General features: G+C 32.6%; 1 protein-coding gene across 7 annotated transcripts in view; it reads right to left on the minus strand.

The window, feature by feature from the left end:
- The window catches only part of LOC127715706 (uncharacterized), a 235,243-nt gene that overhangs the window by 102,907 nt on the left and 109,510 nt on the right, over positions 1-22,826 (minus strand). The window contains exons 18-20 of one of the 7 annotated variants that reach the window (XM_052221864.1): positions 15,358-15,587; positions 13,736-13,886; positions 12,492-12,885 (exon numbers count right to left, since the gene is read on the minus strand). The exons of 3 other annotated variants lie outside the window; for them this stretch is intronic. In XM_052221864.1, the coding sequence (XP_052077824.1) occupies positions 12,775-12,885; positions 13,736-13,886; positions 15,358-15,587 (492 nt within the window). In that variant the 3' untranslated portion in view covers positions 12,492-12,774. Of the gene's footprint in view, positions 1-12,491; positions 12,886-13,735; positions 13,887-15,357; positions 15,588-16,586; positions 16,657-22,826 lie in introns of those variants that run through there. 3 more of the 7 variants (XM_052221861.1, XM_052221863.1, XM_052221858.1) reach the window with 3 other exon arrangements.

Consider the following 22,826-nt stretch of genomic DNA (forward strand, 5'->3'; position numbering starts at 1 on the left):
TTTAAATATTTATCAAAAACATAACAAACAAATAATGCAATTCGAATTCAAGCTAAAATATTTGATTCCTTAAACTAAATATACATAATACTTATCTTTTTCATTCTTTTTTTCTAAATTTCTCAACGTCTTTTCAGCTTGGTTTTAAATGTAAATGTGAACTACCAAAGTGCACGAAGTTTTACGGCAATCTCTCGCATGCTCGAATTAGCATACCAATAGCAATAAATGACGACTCGATTTGCCAAGCCTGTCAGAATAATTATTTGCTAATTCAATAAACGAATTTAATTTTTGCTTTATTAAATTCTATTATTTTGCTAGTTTTCAATTTATTTATTATTTTTTTTTTGCAATCATGTCTGAAATTGAACCTATTAGATTAATAGAAATTGTGTCCCCATATCTAAATCAAATCTTGAAAGCAACTTTATATCCAAAGAATTGCGAGCAAAGAATTGTCTGGAAGTTCCTACACCTTCCAGAGGGGGGATAAAGTCTATTTGTTTATAATGGCCAATTTTAAAAGAAATCTATTCCAGTGCATGGTAAAAAGGGATTATATATTTTAAAGATTTTATTAAAATTGTTTAATTAATGACCGTTGCATCAAAAACTAACCTGCCATGTCTTGACCAATAACGATTCCTTCCAGATATTTTGATAAACTATATGTATCACCTGACAAAACGGCGTTTTTAAAAGTTGTTTACACTATCTACTTTAGCGTATTCTATATATTTTCAGTACAAATATAAGACCACGACATTTGGCTTACACAGAAGACAAATGATGACCTAACTGAAAAGAAAAAAGAAAACCTTTGTTTCATAATAAAATGATGATTTTTTTTCTCAGAGTGTCAGATCTTAAAGTTCTGTCACGGTAACAATTGACAAGAAGAGTACAGCTATTTCACTTTACTATACAATTTGTTGTGTTTACAGTATTTACTATCTTTTGCACATTTATTCATACATATTCATTCAGTCATTAATTAATTTATTTATATCTATTCATCCATTTATTGATAGACGGACAGCAAACTCAACTGAAGTCTTCTATTCTGCACCAATGAATAATGCATACAACCCTGCCATATGTTTTGATACTATATAAATTGTATACTGTTTATTCGTACTAATGCAAATTTGTACACTTCATCAAATACTTTAGATAGGATATATGCGACCTTCAACAATGAGAAAACCCAGCCCGTATAGTCGACTTTGCATGTTTTCCTATCGAATGCACAGTTCAAATTCCAAAAAAAATAACATTAGAAAAACAATAAAAATAAATATATATTGTGTATTACAATAATGTATTTTCAGTGTGAATGAAAGTTGGTTTCCTCCATGATATCGTCTCTGTATCTACGCCATATTTAGAACAACCAAGAGGTCATTCCACCTGTGACAATTCATTAAGCCGCTCTTTTAATTGGCACTTATTGTCTCGATATATGAAAATAAGACTACTATCCACAAAAGATCGGAGGCTAAGGATGTGAAAAAGTATATGCCATCGATTGGCCTTCAAAAACAGCTATACAGTATATGGTTTTTGATATTTCAAAACGAAAAACGAATGGACGCAAATATACACGGACCTATATGGCATGACCAAAATATGTGATAATTTAACAAAGATAATTAATAACAACATCAATACTAAGCAGACTGTTGAAAACTTTAATATGAGCTGAATTGTATACTGTAGTTGTATTGAATTACCCCCAGGCAACAGTTTAATGCAGGACCGAAGACGTATATACTCTTACCGAATGGATTCAATTTTTGCGGTCGTTGATAAAAATCAGAATTAAAAAATTAAATTGGTCCACGAATATCTATGCTACAGCATTATTTAAAGACGAAAATGTTGCGAATCATCTGTCCTATCTCAATGACAAATATGTTGTTGTCCCCACAGTTAAACTCAACAATTACCCTTACGACACTGACAAGGGAGGAAATACTGGATAATCATAGGCCTGTTCTATGTTGCTTTAGAATTTCCACTAAGATGAGAAAATAGTTCTACGTCACTATATTGGATACCTAAACTACATAAGTGTGCTTACAAACAACTTTACATTGCTGGGTCTTTATGGTGCTCACCGAAACCTCGCTATAAATTATTAACACCAATTTTATCAGCAATCAAAGCCAGGCTTCAAGTTATTGTAAGACTAACTATTTTATAGGTAGTATAAATCAGATGCAGGTACTAATGTTATCTTGCAATGATATTAAAACGTTTGACTTTTCTTCATTTTACGCAAGTAATCCCCTATTCCAAACTAAAAGACAAATAGAAAGAGTTGGTCATGCATGGTTTCATAAAACAGGATGGTAAACGTAGAAACAAGTATCATGTCTTAGGGAGGGATAAATCGCACTTTGTTAAAAATCACTCTGATTCAAACAATTTTTTTTTATGAAACTGACATTATCAAGATGCTTGATTTCTTGATTGACAGCATTATTTGTAACGTCTGGAGAATGAATTGTTCAACCAACTATCGGCATTCCCATGGGAACAAACTGTGCTCCTTTTCTTTTCGTTTCTTTATTTATATGAGGCTGACTGCATTCAGGAAATTCAGAGAAAGAAAGAAAAAAATGTCAGCAGTATCCTTTCAACTTCACTTTCCGCTAAATAAATGCTGTTTTCTCACTAAATACTTCAAAATTCGGTGACTGTTGAACGCATATATCCCATCGAACTTTAGAAAAATGATAGAACAGATACAGTTATGTCTGCCACATATCTTGACTTGCGTCTAGAAATTGACAATGAGGGTCGGTTGAACACAAAGCTTTGCGACACAAGAGATGATCTCAATTTCCCAATTGTGAACTTTCCATTTCTATGTAGCAACATTCCAGCAGCACGGGCAAACATAGTATCTATATCCCAGTCAATACGATATTCCAGGGCTTGTATTCTCTATCGTGATTACATTAATGGTGGTTTGCTACTCACAAGGCAGCTATTAAACAAAGAAATCCAAATGGTGATGTTGAAATCATCACTTCGTAAATTTACGAACGCCATCACGAGTCTTATGACAATTTCGGAATATCTGTTTCACAGATGACAACGAATAGTGTTCCAATTGCGTAACGACAATCCCGTCTCCTTTTCCCCGAATGTGACCTACCGAACTAGCACATCACCGGATTTATACTATCATGAACAACACGACGTGTGCCACATTTGGATCTGCTTACCCTTTCGAAGCACCTGCCATCACCACCGGTTTTTGGTTTGGTTTGTGTTAAACAGTATTTAGTTTTCTATGTCGTGTGTTGTTTTCTATTGTTTTTCTTTTGGTAGTTTATCTTTTTTTGCCATGCATGGTTTCATTAGTTTGTCATCAATTTGTGATTTTGAATACCGGTATCCATTTAAAATCTCCCGCATCTCTTTCACGCGTCACAAAATTTATGAAATTTGCAGGTTAAATTGTTGAATACATATTAAAAACAATTCCAGAGACAAATTGAAATATATTCTTTCCACAGCTTTTATTATTATGACTAAATAATCTTGACCATCTTGTTTACATATCCATAGAAATGAAATAGAACAACCCTCGACCTTACTATTGTGTTCTTTGGTTATTTACCGAGCTTTTTTGGAGACTAAACTCTGGCATATAGCAATCTCTAGATTTACTGGCGTCCTTAAGAAACGGCTTATAACGGAACTATAATCAACCATTATCAAAGTGGAAGGTTCGGCTACCTATAAAACAAGGTATAACCCACCATTTTCTTTGGAAACTACCTGTACACAGTCAGGATTAGGGCAGTTGTTTTTTTCACTTGTTCGTAATAGTAAAAGTTCAATGATAAGTTAATATTGATATTAAAAGACCTCCAAACAAAAAGGGATGTTCAGATCGCCCGAGCCCGAAGGGCGAGGGGATTTGAACAGCCCTTTTTGTGAGGAGGTCTTTTAATGTCAATATTAACTTAATCATTGAACTTTTACTGACTTACAAACCGTCAAAAACATAAGAAAAGTACACAAAAAGCACTCGCAGAAACCTAATTCCCCTGAAGTAAACGAGTCTAAATATGTTCACCTTAAATGATAGTTAAACAGTACTCAGACTGATATATACAATTAACAGTTACCAAATTGCAACGGAAACGGACCGATTAAATGGCAGTACATCATTCAATTATTCATTTATTATATTTGGTTTAGCATTAAAATAACACCAAATGATAGTTTTACAAAATTAAGGGGTAAATGTATATTTATGAATCCAACTTTTCAAAATAAGGATTTCTTATTTAATAAATGAGGCATTCAAAACCCTGTACATACCTGATTTATAACTGACCAATGAATATTCTGCACAACAACTTCTTGTTATATATATATAGTTGATGCTTTTAATCGGTTAGTAATCATGAAACAGACCAGACCTAAGAAAACAGTAAGTAAATTCTTCCATCAATTAGCTTTTTAAACAGCTTGTTTCAGAACTTTTAATCGAACAGACCTAGATGCATAAGGTCCTTCACAATATTCATCCGGTAAGTGTTCATTCCTTTTTGATTCTGTAATTTTCCTACACTACATTGCATGTGAATGCAAAATAATTAGTGTTGTCTGTTCAGTCCAATTAATTAATAGATCTTGCTTTGTTTTTTTTTTAAACTTCAATGAATAAAATCGTTTTAAAAAGCATAAATGTGACATCTATATAGCATCAACTAGGTTTCACTGACCCGATCAAAACGTGTTTAGATAACATATATTCGTAGGTTCGATGTATTATATGAAAACAAACTCTTTTATTTTAGTCGTCCGATCCGTTATTCCCATTTTATGTCCAACTGAAGCAAAACAGCTGAAAAAACTTTTACCTTTCTTAGTTTTATCCTTGCCTGACAAAACATCATGTTATAACTCGTATTAAAAAAGTAGATAAGAACCATAGTAAAAAAATATTTAAAACTTTTTTATAAGCAGTCAGTTATGTAATAAATTGAAGGAAAAAAAACACAAAAAAAAACATAAAAATTTAAATTGAAATAGTACATTATAGCAATTTACAAGATCTTGTCTATGAGTGCTAAGTACATGGAACAATATATGAAGTTAATTGATTGTTGTTTGCTTTACGTCCAGTGTCAAATATTTCATGCAAGTTTATGACTATAACACATAAAGTCTTTAAATACAATACTCAATAGGTAGGTCGTACAATAGGAGGTCGACAGTGAGGTTGGACGTGAAACTTTAAAATATCACTGGAAAATGAGGGTATATTGAATTAGGACAGAAATTTAGACTTGCTACAGCTGGCCACGTTCGGACCACTCAAATAATTTGTGCAAGAGTTTTTAATTTGCCGAGAGCGTTGATCCATGAAATCTACACTGAAGTCGATCATCGATGTTTACGTGTAGTTTACAAGATCATTTCACGCATTTAATTTAGGTTGGATACTTTTAGCTCGCTTAAGTAGCTGTGAGAAGTCAGTGAAACTGTATTGTTTATTGTACTTGAGGTTTTGGTATATTATGTACTACCGCTCTACTGGTTGGTCTCATGTGAAGGTGTTCCCCTCGAGAGCGGGAGGTTGTTTGTTCGAATCCCGACCGGGCCAAACAAAGACGTTAAATTAGTATTGGCTATTTCAACGCTTAACACGTGACATCATAGAGTAGGAGCACAGACTGGTCGGCTCAGAGTCGGAAATGTGTCCGGGTCGGGTGACTTTTCTTCCTGCGAACTAATATCTTGGGAACTTACGTGTAAAAATACCGACTCAGCGTGTCAGCCTAGTAAAAAGCGGGGTTAATACTCGTATTGTATTTACATGTTATCGTCCTGAATATTCTTTTTATTTGCCGCTGGTCTTCATCCATTATCATCATTTATTTTACCGTTATATTATACAGTGAAGTGTTTTTCTTCTACTGGTTTGTATTACAACTTCTTAAATTTTCACCGATCAAAATTAAAATAGGGCAGGTGAAATTTTTCAACCAGAGACTAGTGATTGTTGGGATATCTTTGACGGTAAATAGTATTAAATCAAATGTGACTTTTGGGATATATAATATTTGACGGTAATTATTATTGAGTTAACTCCGTATAACTATTATTAAGTCATTAGGCGGTTTTCACTGATTATTTTTCTGTATACGGATCTTTCTATAAAAAAAAACGACTGAAAGTTGGCTATAAATGTTTTGATATGTCTGTGTATTTGTGTTACTCTTGCATTAATGTACAGTATATCTTTATCACCTGTTATTCAAAATCAAATGATTCACTTGGGTATAGAAATATTGAAATCTCGAGACCTCTCCCGTCCCACAGTATACCCTTGCTAAATGGGTGCGTTCGTTAGGCTTATCGGATATATAAATACGCAATTTTGTCCCATCGAAATAGGAATGTATATCCGATTCCTGGTGTAGTGAGAATTTCACGCTATCTATACGTTAAAAAACATCAGGGGGGGAAACGATCTATGCACGAGTTGAAGGATCGAAATGTGTAATCAACAAGAAAGGTCAGCTAAATCTTTTCATATAAGTCGCATAGCTGATTTTAACACATTTTTTGTGACTTTTGCTAGGACAATTGTAGATGAAAAAAAAATTATAACGAAACCGATTAGCAAAACAATATCTAAAAAATAAATAAATGAAACGTCCAAAATAAGTTGAATCCTTTAATAAATTGTTGTTAACATTTTTTTGTCCATTTTTGCTTTTATGGCAACTATTATACCAGTCTGAGATATAAATAAACTTCATTAATTATATGAGTTATTAGCACTCAGTAAAGATCGTTTTTCTGTTCTTATCCCCTCTCCTATTAGTTTTGCTAAAGGATACAATGAAACCCCTGATGTGTACCACGACAACGTTTTTGTAATGTTTAAAAAAAGATTAAATGCAAAGAGAAAAATGATGGAAGAAACATTTACTCTTAAAAAATCATACTTAAATAAAAAATAAATATAAAAATTGGAAAACTTTTTGAGACGATTACTTATTGATTTATTGATTGTTGGTTGCTTAACGTCCAGTGGCAAATATTTCATGAATGTTCAGGACGAAAACAAGTTAACAATAAATACAATAGGTAGGTTTTGTAATAATAAGGCCATCTGGGATGATGCTCGGGGAAATTTGGATTGCCACTGGACAATGAGGATATATTGGATAGGGACAGAAATTCTGCCTTGCAACAAGCCACCTACGGATCCCTCAAAGAGTTGTTGCAAGGGTTCTTAACGTGCAAAGAGCGTGGCACTTTCTGTACACGAGGCATCGGATTTAACGTCCTTAATCTAACCGGACGTGGCTGCAAACTTGATACATCCCGCACAGCCAAACGGACGCCCTACTTTGGCAAGCGTTTTACTGCCGGTCGGAAAAAGACCAAGTGACCATATTTCTATTCCCCAGTCACCCCATGGGTGACGAGTATTTACTGAAACCAAATGATTATACGTCACTAAATGAAGCTGATTAATTAATTGCTCCTTTTATGTCCAGTGGCAAATATGTCATGCATATTTACGACGAGATGCAAAGTGGATCAACCTGAGGCAAATGATTATAATTTTAAAGTGGCACTTTTTACAATAAGGCAGAGCGTTCGCTAGAAGTAAAACGTATGCCGTAATAGAATACAGTTGAATTATGATCGAAGTCGTAAGCTAAGCTATTAGCCCTCCTTCCCTCATTTTTCTCCACGGTAGACGAATGCCAAAAAACAAAACGTCATGAATTTACAAGCAATAACGGCCACTTTAAGTAAATGAGATATGGACTTTTTTATTTAAAGAAATTCCTATTGCAGCCAACATCTCTCGGTTCGGGACAGGTTAGTATTTCCACCGATTGATTACTGAATGGAGATAATAAAGAAACCAAATGCACTCTGAATCAAAAGTTTTCTAAAATTGTAAATTATGGTATTTTGCTGGGTGTTATTTCCCGATCCTATTTCGGACCACCTGATTTTAAGAGGCCGTATCTACTTAGTCATGCCCGATTAACTTTTAGTAAATTGAACCTCAACTTAAAGACCTACACCGGGTATTTAAGTTCGAGGTACAATAAGTAGACAATAGAAATCCTTTGTGAAATGAGATCGTCCCAGGTATCTTAGATAATTAATGTCGTAATGTCGTTTGATTTTGTAAAATGTTAATGGACTTTCCCTTTTTTATTTGCCTTTGAGTACGGTATTTTTGTTATACATTTCTGTTTTTACATTTGGTGAACACCTTTCTCCATAAGTTGGAAGATATAAGTCGAATTTATATGGCAAAGTTTATGTTCCGTTTCCGATTTTAATCCTTTATATGATACAAGACGATTTCTACATATTGTTAAAAAAGGCTATATTTTCATTCCGTTTTGAGTCGCAAAATAACTTACTATTTGTTTATGTCGACGACTCTCAGCATAGCTTTTTACAAGCCATTCGTTGTGGTATAGCACGTATAATTGACAAGCAGGCATAATTTTCCTGCATAACTGATGATAAAAAAGTGGCGGATAATACCAAGGAGACATTCATCCATAGGTCAAAATGAAACCAACAACGCCATGAAAAAACACGAAAGCCACCTGACATTTATTTCAAACGGAATAGCACATCATTAATTTGATCCGTGCTAATTTATCAATGCTGTAGATGAAATTACTCTTAACGGTTATCAGTTCACACTCTAAGTATATCTTTGAATATTGTTTTTATTGGTATAAATATCGATTTTGTTATCATTACATTAAAACCATGCTAAATGTTAAGGTTATATATGTCGTGTACATGTTGTTATTTTGTACACATTATTACCTGTACAAACATTTTGTACAAGTAATTACTTGTATGATGCAATCATACAAGTTATTATTTGTACAAATACAATTGTACAAGTAATTACTTGTCCAATTTTTATTGAGAGAAAGATAATAACTTGTACAAATCATTATTCTGCCTTTTCCTATTTGTTGTTCACAACAAAACTTTCCCTTTAAACAATTTATTACCAAGTGCAAAAGTATAAAATCACTTCTAACATGTGAGTACTTTTTATTTGATAAATATGATAGCAAATCTGTTCAGTTGTAGTAGTCCTAATTAAAGTGTAAAGATGGAAAAAATCGTAGAAAAAAGAAATTTCATGATGAAAGAAATTAATTGTGAGATGACAATAAAATCTTCTAATAATTCAGTATTCACACGTGAAAGATACAGAGAAACTATAGGTAATTTAAAAGAAGCCGATTAAATTTCCAAAAACAGCACTTCAAAAATAATTCTTAAGACGGTATGATGTTTTGAATGTAGCAGGAATTAAAAAACTCATTTGAAAAGGAGACGAAATTATTTATTATTGTATAGTTGATGAATTTTATCCTCTGATTAGAACAGCACATTCTGCAGTTGGTCATGGAGGCATACACAAAACTTATAAGGAGTTTTAAAAAAAAACAATTTGCCAATAACAGCAGAGAAACTATCAGAATGTTCACTCAGATGTGTGAACATTTGAATAAAAGTTGCTCGTCCTATCACTACTACAGTCTTTAATCCTCGTTGTCAGGTCAAAGTCAAAGATTTCATTGTTAGGTAGACCTTGTTTACTATCAATTATGTTAAGACGGAAAATATAAGTGGATCATGTACTACCAGGATCATTGCACCAAATTCAATGTACTGCGCCTTTTAAAGACAATAAAAGCAGCCTAAGTGGCTTACCAACTCATTTACAAGTACAATAATAATCATAAAAATAATTAAAACCTAACTGTCAGAGATCAATTGAATCTTTCCGCCAATTGAAAATATAATAAATCAAAATAATTGGTAGACACTTTGCACCAGTAGTCCGTATCTTATAGGCAACAAGTTGTTTAGCCCAATTAGCTCAAGGTTTCATGTTAGCTAAGTTATTACTTAAAGGGGCACTAGCTGTCAAATTCATGTTCACCGATTTGACTCCAATTCTCATATTCGATTTATAACCATGTAAAACATTTATCCAAATTATAAAAAGTCTAAAATAAATAATTTACAGGGCATGGGCTCGATAATATGTAGCTCGTTCCGTGTATATTTTAGTCTTGACGCCATCTAATTTTAAACTATCGAGTCATGGTCATATAAGCGATATAAACATAAATATAGATATCGATAGAAAGCAGACTCGTGCAATTTGATTTTTTTAGGTCATTCAATCAAATGAATTACCTTTGTTTCACTTCCAATGTTGACATTTGTTCCTTGAAATAACCGAACACGCACTTTTAATGCGTTATCCATCTCTAGCTAAGGGATTGAATTGAAGTTCACATGAATATGGATTCAATGAGGTCGAATTATTCACTTGCAAATGAATAATGATCATCAATGTTTCTAAGCTTAATTTGACAAAATTGAACCATACTGGCTGCTAAAAGCGAATTATTATTTCACTATTTCACTTTCATTAATGATTGAACAAAAAAAAATCATTCTTTAGATTTTTTATATATCTCGTAGCTAGTGCCCCTTTAAAAAACAGAAGGAAGGAAGAATCAAATATAACTCAAAGAAAGCGATTTGTACAGGCTATTATTTTTTCTCTATTTAGTCTTAGATACATGTTTTTTTTATTAGTTGATTTTTGGGCTTTGAAGTAACTGTCAGTAACTGTGAGTACTCTCAATTCTGTACTTTGTGTCATTTTTGTTGTGTGGATGTTTAAATTCCCGGCCACGTCCACTTTTTGTTGTTCTGTTTTTCTGCTTTGTTTCGAATTGATGAGCCCTTTTTCAACAGATTTTTATAGCTTCTTATGTTGTGCCGTTACAATACTATCCAGCTTATGGGAGGATTGACGCCTTTAAACATGTTTAACACCGTTACATTCTTAATGTGCCTGCCCGAGACAGGAGCTTATAGTAGATAGGCTGTCGTTGGTTCATGTCTGTCATAATAATAATTTTTCGTAAAATGATTTGTTATAATTAGACCGTTCGTTTTCCGATTTGAATATTGTTCTGTTGCTCAATGTCTAGAGTATCTAGTGTGTAGTATACTATTGTATTTGTAGCAGGTCAGTGTTTCTTTTGTTCCGTTGTTTTCTTTTTATTGTTGATGTGTTTCCCAAGGTGACCCGAATTTGTTTTAGATAAGTCGATGTATGACTATTGAACAGTGGTTTACTACTGTTGCCTTTATTTGATTGATCTAGTTTTGTCTTTTGGCATTTGTGTTATATGTCTTCCTTCGAATAACTGGTTTGATTGTTTCCTTTGTATGTTCTTCTTTTTTTATCAAATGCTTGCTATACATTATTCTAATGCTACATCGTTTGTAACGTTTATTTTGATAGAATAACGTCACCAATTTGCATAGCATCACTTCAGAATTGATGCCGTGAAAACGTACGCGCAAGCTCACACGACGTATGACAAAATTCAAATGTATGATTTGTCATTGTGTTTTGTCACTTTTTTAAGAATGGAGATAACAATATTGTACTGTAAGCTCCGACGGCATCAATTGGTGGTTTGATTCAATCGGAGCTTAAACTACAATACAGTCATCTCCTAACTCATACTAATTGAAAAAAAAGAACTTCAGTACACAATTCATGTTGTATAAAATAGGAATAGAGACAGTGTTAAACATAAGTCGTTAAACTATAAATTTGATGAAAAGGTCAACTTGTTTATGTCAGACACAATATCTGCAGATAAGGTATCACATATGAATATGGATTTTTTTTATCTATAGTACCTTCTGACAATTATCGAGATTTATACTCATTGTTAATACCGTATTTTTTGAAGCGAAATTAATGAACACATGCCTTGGGTTACTAATTATATCCTCAGTATCAGTAGCACATTCAACATTTTGTTTTAGATAATTTGATGGTGAAGTTGAAATGTCTTCGTAAATTTTACGGTCTCCATCACGTTTTGATTGACCTTTATGGATCATCTGTTTCAAAGATCATGACGGATAGATTCAAATTTTCTTCACTGAAATGCTGTCTCCTTTACCCCGAATGTGCGTACCAAAAAGAACCCATCACCCGGTTTGTATTTACATTATCAAAATGACAGATGCAATATGTGGAGCAGGATCTGCATATCCTTCATGGAGCTTTTGAGACCCCCAAACAACCCACCCACCCCGCCCCTAATGTTTGGTGGGGTTGGTGTTGCTCAGTATTTAGTTTTCTATGTTGTGAATTGTGTAATGTTTTGTATGTTTGTCTGTTGGTCTTTTTCTTTTGTTAGCCGTGGCGTTGTCAGTTTATTTTAGACTTATGAGTTTGAATGTCCCTTTGATATATTTTGCCTCGCCTTTATTGATAGGCATAAGTGACACAGAAAGCCACTCACTTGCAAACATTTTCAGTTGTATTTTAAAAATTAAACACAATTTATGAAGACGAAATACAAATCTGATCATAAAATGAATATGTGAACAGTCAGCGGAGAGCCAATGTACATATAAAACAAATTCACATTCAAAGTTTCAATTAAAAGAAAGACATAGTAATTGCTGAATCTTAAAAATAAAATGTTAAGCAACTTTCCCATGTAAGTAAAACACACATAGCAACGTTACATATTGAATAGGTTTCCAATTTATTTCACATGTTGTCTTTCTCGTCACTGATCTCGACTGATTTGACTGAATGGTATTCTGCATTGCTCGTTGGTTGATTTCTGTCTATTCCACCTGTGGTGTTTTGGCTTACATTATAATTTATATTACCACGTGAAGACTGTTTTTAATGAATCCCAGAATTGACACAACAACAACAACAATTATTGCACACACTACTACTGCTATGACGATTCTTGTATAACTAGCATCCTACAAAAACTGTTTATATTCAGTTTGAAATATTAAAAAAAGTAAATGTATCTGCAACAAAGTATCTTGGGTTATGCTTCACTGCAGAACGTTTACACGATACAGCCCTGATATTCATGAATGTTTTGTTCAATTCTGTACTAATAGCAGCCGAATAGGGAATAATATATAAAACATAATTGCATAGTTTTTAATACAAAAGCCTTAAATATTGACTATTTCGATCAAGTAAGACTGCCAAAGGTAACACTGTTTTCTAAATGTAATAAGTTTTAAATGCCGTAATATTTATAGCATTAATTATTGGTGGATATACATTTAACACAGTGATGATGCTCTTAAAGTCAAACATAAATAAAAAAAAAGTATGATTTTTGCACTCGGCGTTTGTCTAAATTTTGTTCTCGACCAGAATGACTGTAATGCGTTCAGGACATTCTCATTTTTACAAGTTTGTTTGTGTGATATTTTTTGAATCAATAAAACTTTATGGTAAGACATCAAAACATTTATAATGGTTTACCTTTTCACCTTTTCTGACTTATCATAGTCTCTCAAAAATGTAGAGATCTGTAACAATGCGTAATGTTTTGTAGACAATATTGTGTATCGTCTTTTAACTTTTTGTCTTTCCTTTTTATATTTTTAATTTCTATTGTCCCTTTTATCCGTAGGACTATCGATAAAAGAATCATTTTATTCGAGTCTTTATGAAGTTAATGTTCAAGCAAAACCTACCTTTTGTAAATATAGTTTTTGATATTTTTGGTCATCCATGTTCAATTTTTATATTTTTGGTTGGAAAGAGCAAGATCCTACTATTTTCTAGAAATTAAAATCACTATTTTACCGTCTTGTCTTTGTCCATTATGGAAACATCTATGTCAAAAGATTCCATTGGTGTGACAATTTCTCCACCTGACAATTCTATTCTGCTCAATGCTATGTATCCATCAGTGTCGACAGCAGCAAGAATGACTGAGGGTGTACAGCAACTTCTTCTGTATTAAAATGAAGTAATATGTTTAATCAATCCGACCCACAATATCATCATCATTGCTTAACATCGACAATCGGGTTTTTTGCAGTTGAAGATCTACATGTATCTTACATTCTAAAGTTTAAATACGATTATAGGTTTTATTTGCTATAATGTTCCCTATTAATATATGTCAACTTCATTGTTACCTGTAAATTGAATTTCATTTAAACTTATTTTAACAATTAGGCGATTATTGATCTTACACAGGTTTATGTGTGACTGTCTATATTTATTTATTTTTTATGGTGTGCAAATAGTAAAATAACAAAATACCGAACTCCATGGAAAATTCAAAACGAGAAGTCCCTTATCAAATGGCAAAAAAAAAAGTAAAACACATCAAACGAATGGAAAACAACTGTCATATTCCTGACTTGGTACAGGCATTTCCTTATGTAGAAAAACGGTGGATTAAATCTGGTTTTGTAGCTAGCTCAACCTCTTACTTGTATGACAGTCGCATAAAATTCCTTTACATTGACAACAAAGTGTGAACAAAACAAATAGACTTAATAGGTAAAAATGTCAAAAATTTAAATACATATTTTCCGTGTTTACCCTTTTTATATAAGTATTTATTTTTGTTTACTTGATTACAGAGCTATAACCATTTAAAAAAACCTATTTTTTCTATAAAAAGATTTTTAAAGTATATATATATATATGTTATATTGTTTAAATTTTCTCGCAGTGTGACATGACATATATTTTCAGCAATCTATTCCTTTAATTTGCATATTAGTTTGTATGGAGTCTTTGGTGGTAAAGGGTAGGTGCATTTTGAGAGTGAAGACTGTAAACGGTACAGATGTAACTGCAGTGGATAAGACAAACTTTAAACTTAAATATTGAACATGACTGAGTATAGGTTAATTTATATTAAATTGATTATGACTGAAATGGCCTTTCCAGATACAAATCTCTCACATATGCTTTTCTCATACACGGTTTCTCTAATGTTAATAGTTATTCGACTTTTTCCAGGATATATACATTAACTAAGGCGGATGCAGGTTGTTCTTTTAATGCCTCATTTTTTATTTAAATGAAAATTAAAATGTTTTATCAATAAAAGCAAATTTTTATCATAATTTGTAAAATATAGTACAATGTTATCAATCATAATAACGCCTGCCGTACGTCTCCTCTATATACATGATATAAGAAAAATCATTACAACAAAATCAATACAATTTGGGTCTAAATTATGCATTATACGAATATAATTTTCTTCTACGCTAATAAATATAATATCTAACGCTAACAATAAACCCAAACGTTTTATTTGGCAACAGGTTTGAAGTAAAACTGGTTTTTGATTACTTATACAGTACAGACAAACACTTAAGTCATTCCCTGCTTAGATATTAAATGTGTATATTATTTGACACACTGTGTGAGTCATTTCTCTAAAATAAAACAAAACATACCTGATACTGATATTCACAGGACCGTGCCTCAGACCTGAAATATCATCATATAACAATTCGGTTGCTGATCCAACAGATGAAGTAATATTTTCTAACTCAGTTCCTTCGAAAGTTATACTAGCATCTACGAACCAGTGATAATTATGGCATTGTGCTGTATTCAACGAAGAACGACTACAAGTTCCATTCAATGATACAATTGTGCACACTGGTCTTACAATGTCAGTCATCTTCAAAGATAAATTCCACATGTGAGAAATAGTTAATTGTTTGTTCCCATTCTAACTGCGAAATAGGAAAAACATGACTGAAAAAATAGAATACCTTTTATGGTACGTATACAAGTACTATACAGGACAAAGCGTATAATAATAAGGTCTTATCGCTTATCCGTGGAAAGACATTCTGAGTTCTGATTATTATATTTTTTCCGACACTTTTGTTTCTGAAATGTCGCTTTTGTTTCGCAACATGTTGGTAAGATATTTCGTGTATGATATCAAACAGTTTTTGCGTTTCGAAACTCATACTTTTTAACGAAAAAAAAAAACATATTGGAGTTAACTTCCCGTAAACTGTTTTTATATAGCTTCTCAGAAAGCGTGAAAGTCATCGTTTTACTTTATCTGCAAAATGTTCGTCCTTTTCTCAGGATGATCTGTTACATTTGGACAAAAGTGGACCGGCTAGATGTAATAAGTGTCATTTCCCTATTTTGTGTTTGTCATGAGTAATATTTAATGTAGCACATAAACCTAGATGCTTTTGATATGAAGCCCTTGTTCAAAAAGCTGGAAATTTATGTCAAGTTCAAATGTCAATGTCATCTTTTAAATTTTGAATTTTGCTTGTTTTTCGCAACTCCTTGTTAACTGATAGAGTTATCTACATATGTTTTTTGGCAAACTGTAAGTTGCAGCATGATGCCACTCCAAATTGGGTAGAATTGTTCTGGTGACTTTGTATGGTACTTTTCATCCCTTAAATAATCAAAAAAGATAATTGTTGTGTTGGATAGTTTTTAATCATATATATAATTGATATGAGGTTTTTTGCTATTAAATCTACCTCCTCCAGCAGTGGCACGGACCCAGTGGTTGCAAATAAACTCATCATAGATACAAGGATTATAATTTAGTACGCCTACAAAAGACTCGTCAGAGACATTTGTAAATGGCAAATTTCAGGAACGTATGCTTAAACCTCATACACAGCGATTTTATACTTACGAGAACAGTTTTAGAAATGCTTTGAGTTATTTCTGATGTCTTACCCAGGTATACTGTTATGCTAAATTTCCTACAATTATTGATAAAGTAATTAGTAATTCCTTTATTTATAAAATATATATGTATTTCATTCATCCATAAATATCTTTGTTGATTATATCTTCCTAATGAACGCATAAGTATTGTAATAGAAAGATACATTGTAGCAAATGTATTTAAACAAAACTTAATTTCATTTCATTCACCAATGATACCTGTGTTTATCTCTGAAGAAGTGAGCCAGATTCGATCATATTATATTTCCCCCATTCACACCGACTTAGTACATCACAAATTAAATATGACTATTATGGTTCAAGAATGTTTTTCAAACATTGAAATGGGGAATTAAAATCATGATTCATGCTTATAATTTGTTATGCCAATCGTGGGTTTCGTCTACATCAGACTCTTTTGTCGCTCTAGGTTAAAATAAGTTAAAGTAAAATCCAATCCGAAAAAATGTGCGCAATTTAGGCGAAAGTAGTTTATCGCTGCTCAAATCTTATTAATCAATAATGAAATGATAAATCAAGGTTACAACCAAAAAATAAAAAAATTTTGTAAACTTCAACAGAGGATTGCCCGGTAGCGTCGACAGGTTCAGCGTCTACTGCTATGAACGCATCACTGCAATACGAATCGACACTTAGCCATCATCGGAAACAGGACACATTCGGTAAAATTACAGATCAGATAACTTTACTGCTATCTAAAGTTCTAAGACCGCGAAAACATGTCGCTAGTAAATTGGGACACCGACACATCGTATCAATCAAACAATTCGTGATGGGGACCGAAAAACATATGAAGTGTCGATTTCAGTCATTCTGTGATTCGAGCGCCACTGATAAGTCAAATGAGGACAAAACGGGCGTCTGGCGTACAAATTTGTAAGACTGATATCGTTGATGAGGTTTTACAGATATCTCGTTGGAAATAATACCACATCTCCTTATTTTTATATTTGTTATAAATTATATTATTATTGTTATCCCTCTTTATATTATGCTTATTTGTTCAATGGAGGTTTAAAATCTTAATCAGTATCTTATTTAACGTTTTTTGATATTCATGAATACATGTGTAAAAGGAGGGGGAAAGGTTCGTGGGATATAGGTATTCAAATTTTATCTGAAATAAGAATTAAGGTTTAAATATAATTTCTTCTAAATTATTTGATTGTCAAACTTAATATCAAAAATATAAATGCCCAGTTCAAATTCAAATTCGAAACAAATCTACTACCCGACTGAAACCATGGGAAAGTTTTTTTTTTCATCTAAAGGAAGTAACAGTTTTTTGTTGTTTATCCAAAATAAATTCATCTTGAGATTGTAAGAGGGAGTAAGTAAGGCATGTATCATGTATAGGATGTTTAGCCAAACATTATTAACAATATTGCAAAATGAACTTGTCCGTTGATAAATACAGGAATTATTAAGAAGCGAAGGTTAAAACTCCTTCAGGCAAAGATGACCTTAGATAAATTTGGTTATTGTATTTATGCCCGTCAAATAGCTCCTAAACAAATTACTTATTTATAATCCGTAGCATTCAAATGTTTTGGTCTGAGCGATCCTGATGAAGGAACATCCAGAAAAGCTGTTCGGGCGAACGAAATTTATAAAGTGTTGTTTTCGGTGACCTACCTCACATTTTATATAAAAATAAAACTCATTGAAATCAAACTTTCGGCAAGATGTTCATAAGTAGTTTGTGTGTTTATGTTCTGCAATATGCAAGATTTCTAGTTTGAAATTGTAGGAAATAGAAGGGGTGGCGGGGCAATACAATGCAAATTTAGCAAAAACTATTGAATTACAGATAAACGTTTTTTTTTTGTCATCATTCAGAAAATCTTATTGCTTTCAATAAGCATACTGTTAAGTAGAAATGTGGCAATAAAACTGCACTACCCTGCAGTCTGATTAATATTGAACAGTTCCTGTCTAGTCTAGGTAGTTCATTTTTCATTTCTTTCCTCTAAGGTTTAATGCGCATTTTTTTACTCCAAGATTTAAGCCTAAATGATTGATTGATTGCTTGATTGGTGTTTTACGCCACTTTCATCACTATTAATCACAAGGAGTATTCCACTCACCATATTGAATTTGAATAATATTCTATACTATTCTACACAAAAACACATACACACTAAAACAGTTTAGAATTTACCACATGCACGTAAATACATTATTCAACTACAAAGATAACATTTGGTCTCAACCTTTGCGTGAAAGAAGCTTTCCAATTGAATTTATATGAAGTATTTTTCCTATTGTTTTATTTGTATTGGTTTTATCATAATATTCATTAAAGGCTAATAATGAGACAATAACAGCAGTAGAGTCGTCTGTAATCGCTACTTCATATGTTTCATTAATTGTTCCTGTATTTTCCACTTCATAATATACTAACATTTCTTTTCCAATAACTGCACCTATGTTGATATATGAATTAGATAATGTTATGTGAATGTTTCTTAACATTACTATAGTAAGATAATGTAAAATTAAATCCGATGACATGGTATGCATTTACTGTGATTGGTTGATGTCCACAATGGCATCTATACATCATGATTAAAGGTTATATTTACGTAACGCTAAGTCAATACAATCTCTGATATTACCAATAATGCATACAAACACACAAGCTCCCTTACAATATACATTATATATATTTCAATTGACATGATACTATGCAACACATTTAAACAAAATAAGGATATATCATATAAGTAGGAAATGAGAATTGTCTTTCATCTTACAGACATTCAATTATTTAGTTTTAGGTATAGATAATTGCGTTATAACAAATGCACTAGATAAGAACGTTTAGAAAAGTAACAGCGTTTCAATCTGTTTATTCTTATCGAGAAACTACTGCATTACGTATAAATAGGAAAGGGAATAATGTTTTTATACTGATTGATCAAATGTTTGTAACTTTTTATCGAAATATCCATTGAACTTGAAATAAAGAATTTCACAAATACGTCTATGTCTGTGTCATACCTTGCTTTTTAGTAAGAATCTACAGTGTAAAACAAAATTTAAGACAAAAAAATATTTTAACTTTCAATATTGATGTAAAAAAAACTCGACCTGCATCTTTCATGGGGTAAATTACTTTTACATATTAAAATGATTGCTTGATTGAAGATTTCTGGTAAAATTAATGTCACCTTTCCCAAACGTTTAGCAGATACCGTAATAACTCTACTTTGAAAAAATAACTTTCTCGCTGATTTTTCAAGATACAATATATATTAATTTTGACCTTTTTTCGTAGCTGAAGACTCATCACTTGTGTTTATTTTAGCATGAGTTCTTCAATGGATGTCATATGCATAACAACATATTTGGTTACCTTTCCGGAACACCTGAGTTCACCCACGTTTGTTTGATTTTCTGTGTAATGTTTTGCGGAATTTCGTTTTGCGTGATTGTCACATTTTTATTTGGTTTCATGCCGTCTCTAATTTCTTTGACTAATAATCAATATTACTCGGAATCACATATTGTGCTCACTAAAATAATATCATATGTTTTTCCAGAACCTTCTAAATGGTCATGATGATAATCAACTGCGGCTTTAAGATAAACATGATCATGATAGAGATGCGAAAGATACCAAAGGGACATTCAAACTCATAAGTCGAAAATAAACTGACAACGCCATGGCAAAAAAAAATCAAAAGACAAACAACAGTACACAAAATACAACATAGAAAACTATAGATTGAGCAGCACGAACCCAACCAGAAAACCGGAGGGGAGATCTCAGGTGCTCCGGAAGGGTAAGCAGATCCTGTTCCACATATGGCACCCGTCGTGTTGCCATGTTAGTACAAATATTACCAAGCCAGGAGTCTGTAATCCAGTGGTTTTCATTAGTTGCTGTCTTCATATTTATTTTCGTGTTTTGTGTTAGCATAATAACTTTTGTTTTGTATCAATCTATCTGCAACAGATGTGCATTTCGACAATAAATGTAACTTCAGTGAGGCCAAACTATTTGGAAATCCAAAAATGAAGAGCTGATAAAATCAAAAATGACAAAACGAGTAGCCAAAGCCGGACAAGAATTCAGAGTTTTTACGAGGGAGATATATTCCTTAATTTAGAATAACTCCCAAAATGTTGTAACAGCAAAGTTCAATAACACAATATCCTATTTGCATGCCAGTATCGAAGTCCTGACTACTGGGATGGTGACACTTATGGGAACTTACAATCAACCAGCAGAAATATTGACACAGTAGACGTAATACTATTAACGATACTAATTTTACTGCACTATAGGCGCATATCGACAATAAATGTCTCTTTAGTGATGTTCGAAGTAAACAAATTTGAAAATCCACAACTAATTCAAAATAGATTACGTCTTTGGTTTTCTCTTTTTGAATACTAGTATATAGATTCTCTTTGGGCATTTCGGTGGCTTTTTATATTTAGCTTACTTCACGACTTGTTCACTGGAGAAGATGACCTTTAGGGATTTTAAGCCTTCGTCTTTCGTCTTTGGTAGATAGTTGTATCATTTGGCAATCATACCAGATCTCCTTATTTCAATACCATGTTATAATCCTGTGTGATAGTAGAGGGTCGAACGAAGTAAATGGAAGAGACAGCTCATTTTTTTATCACGTTGTTGATAAAATATGATACGTTACTTTAAAATTATATACAAGTAATCGTATTGAAGCCTTCTACTACAGTAAAACAGTGTACGGAAGCCATTTGCCTTGATTTGGTATATTTTTTCAACAATTGTAACGTTGAACTGATTAGAAAAATAATCATATCCAGACAAATGATCAAGACTGATAAAGCTTTTACACGTCCATGTACGTGAATTCCTTCTAAATTGTATGGAACAAAAACTATATGATCAATCTAAGAAGAATCATACTAAATAACTTATTCTGAAAGGTGTAGTTGCTAGGACGCTAAAATAAAATACACTAGTTTGTAAACATATTAAAGCATACAGACTTTGTCAGTTTTCATCGTTTGTCCGTTTTGCTTTTAAAATCATTTCTATATATCTATAAAAAAAAAGATCGTATTACTCACTTTCAGGAGAAACTATTCTAAACTTGACGTTGGTTGGTGTAAATACTACGGAATTTTTTCTGGAAAAGATCAATCCATTGTTGTCTGTCCCGTTTAGCTTTCACTGGAAAAACTAAAACGAAAACTAAATACTAACACACGCATTTACTGAATGCACACGTGAATATGAAATAAGCTTCACAAAAGGGGAAAATGATGTGTGTCATAACAGTCTAAAATTGACATGTTTTCCGGTGAAATAAACAAAAGATTTGATTGTGTCTGCCGATACATGCAAAGATCGATTTTCATTTAAAAGATAATTTTCTCATGTCATACTCTATGAAATATCTTTACACAGAACGTCAGTAACTTATTGCCTGTTTCCAAATGTTATGCCTTTTCATGTCAAAATGAGCATAGCACATGACTTGGCAGAAACATTTCGATTTTGATAGAGGTCAATAGCGCTGAAAGTGGCGTCAAACACCTAAGATCAATCAGATCAATCATTTCACATCGTAGACTTTGAATGCGCCACTGAATGCATGACCAAACAGCTTTAATCTATTCAGATAAAATGTTCATCTGGCTCTCGCTTTACCCATTTACTGCCATAGTTCTTTACTGCATCCATCAGTAGATTTGCTTTAGGTTTTTGTCAGATACATTCATATTTTTAAATTCTATATTGGAAAAAAAATGCAATCTTTTAATTCACTTCGTAAGGGATGTTCAATTGCATATCAGCGGTAAAAAAAAACATTCACGTAACCCTGAACATATAGCGTGAACTGTTCATGCTTACTGCAAGTCTGTGATCGGTACTGCTTGTATAAATGTATAAATCAGTAGATATGTATGATTGTCAAGAGACAACTATCCACCAGTGTCTAAATGCATGGATTTAAGCATCAAAAAGTCGTACAATGAACAAAACCCTACTGTTCAATCGGCTATAAAAGGCGCCGAGATAACAAAATGTGAAACTATTCAAACCAAAAACACCGACAGCCTGATTTACAAAAAAACAATAAACGAAAAACAAATATGGCAGATAGGAACCAACCTTGAACGTTTATTGAAATCAACACATGACTAAATTAATTCATTTTTCAACTATTTTAAGATCAGT

Source organism: Mytilus californianus, unplaced genomic scaffold (assembly GCF_021869535.1).
Source record: "Mytilus californianus isolate M0D057914Y unplaced genomic scaffold, xbMytCali1.0.p SCAF_9, whole genome shotgun sequence".
Lineage (NCBI taxonomy): Eukaryota > Metazoa > Mollusca > Bivalvia > Mytilida > Mytilidae > Mytilus > Mytilus californianus.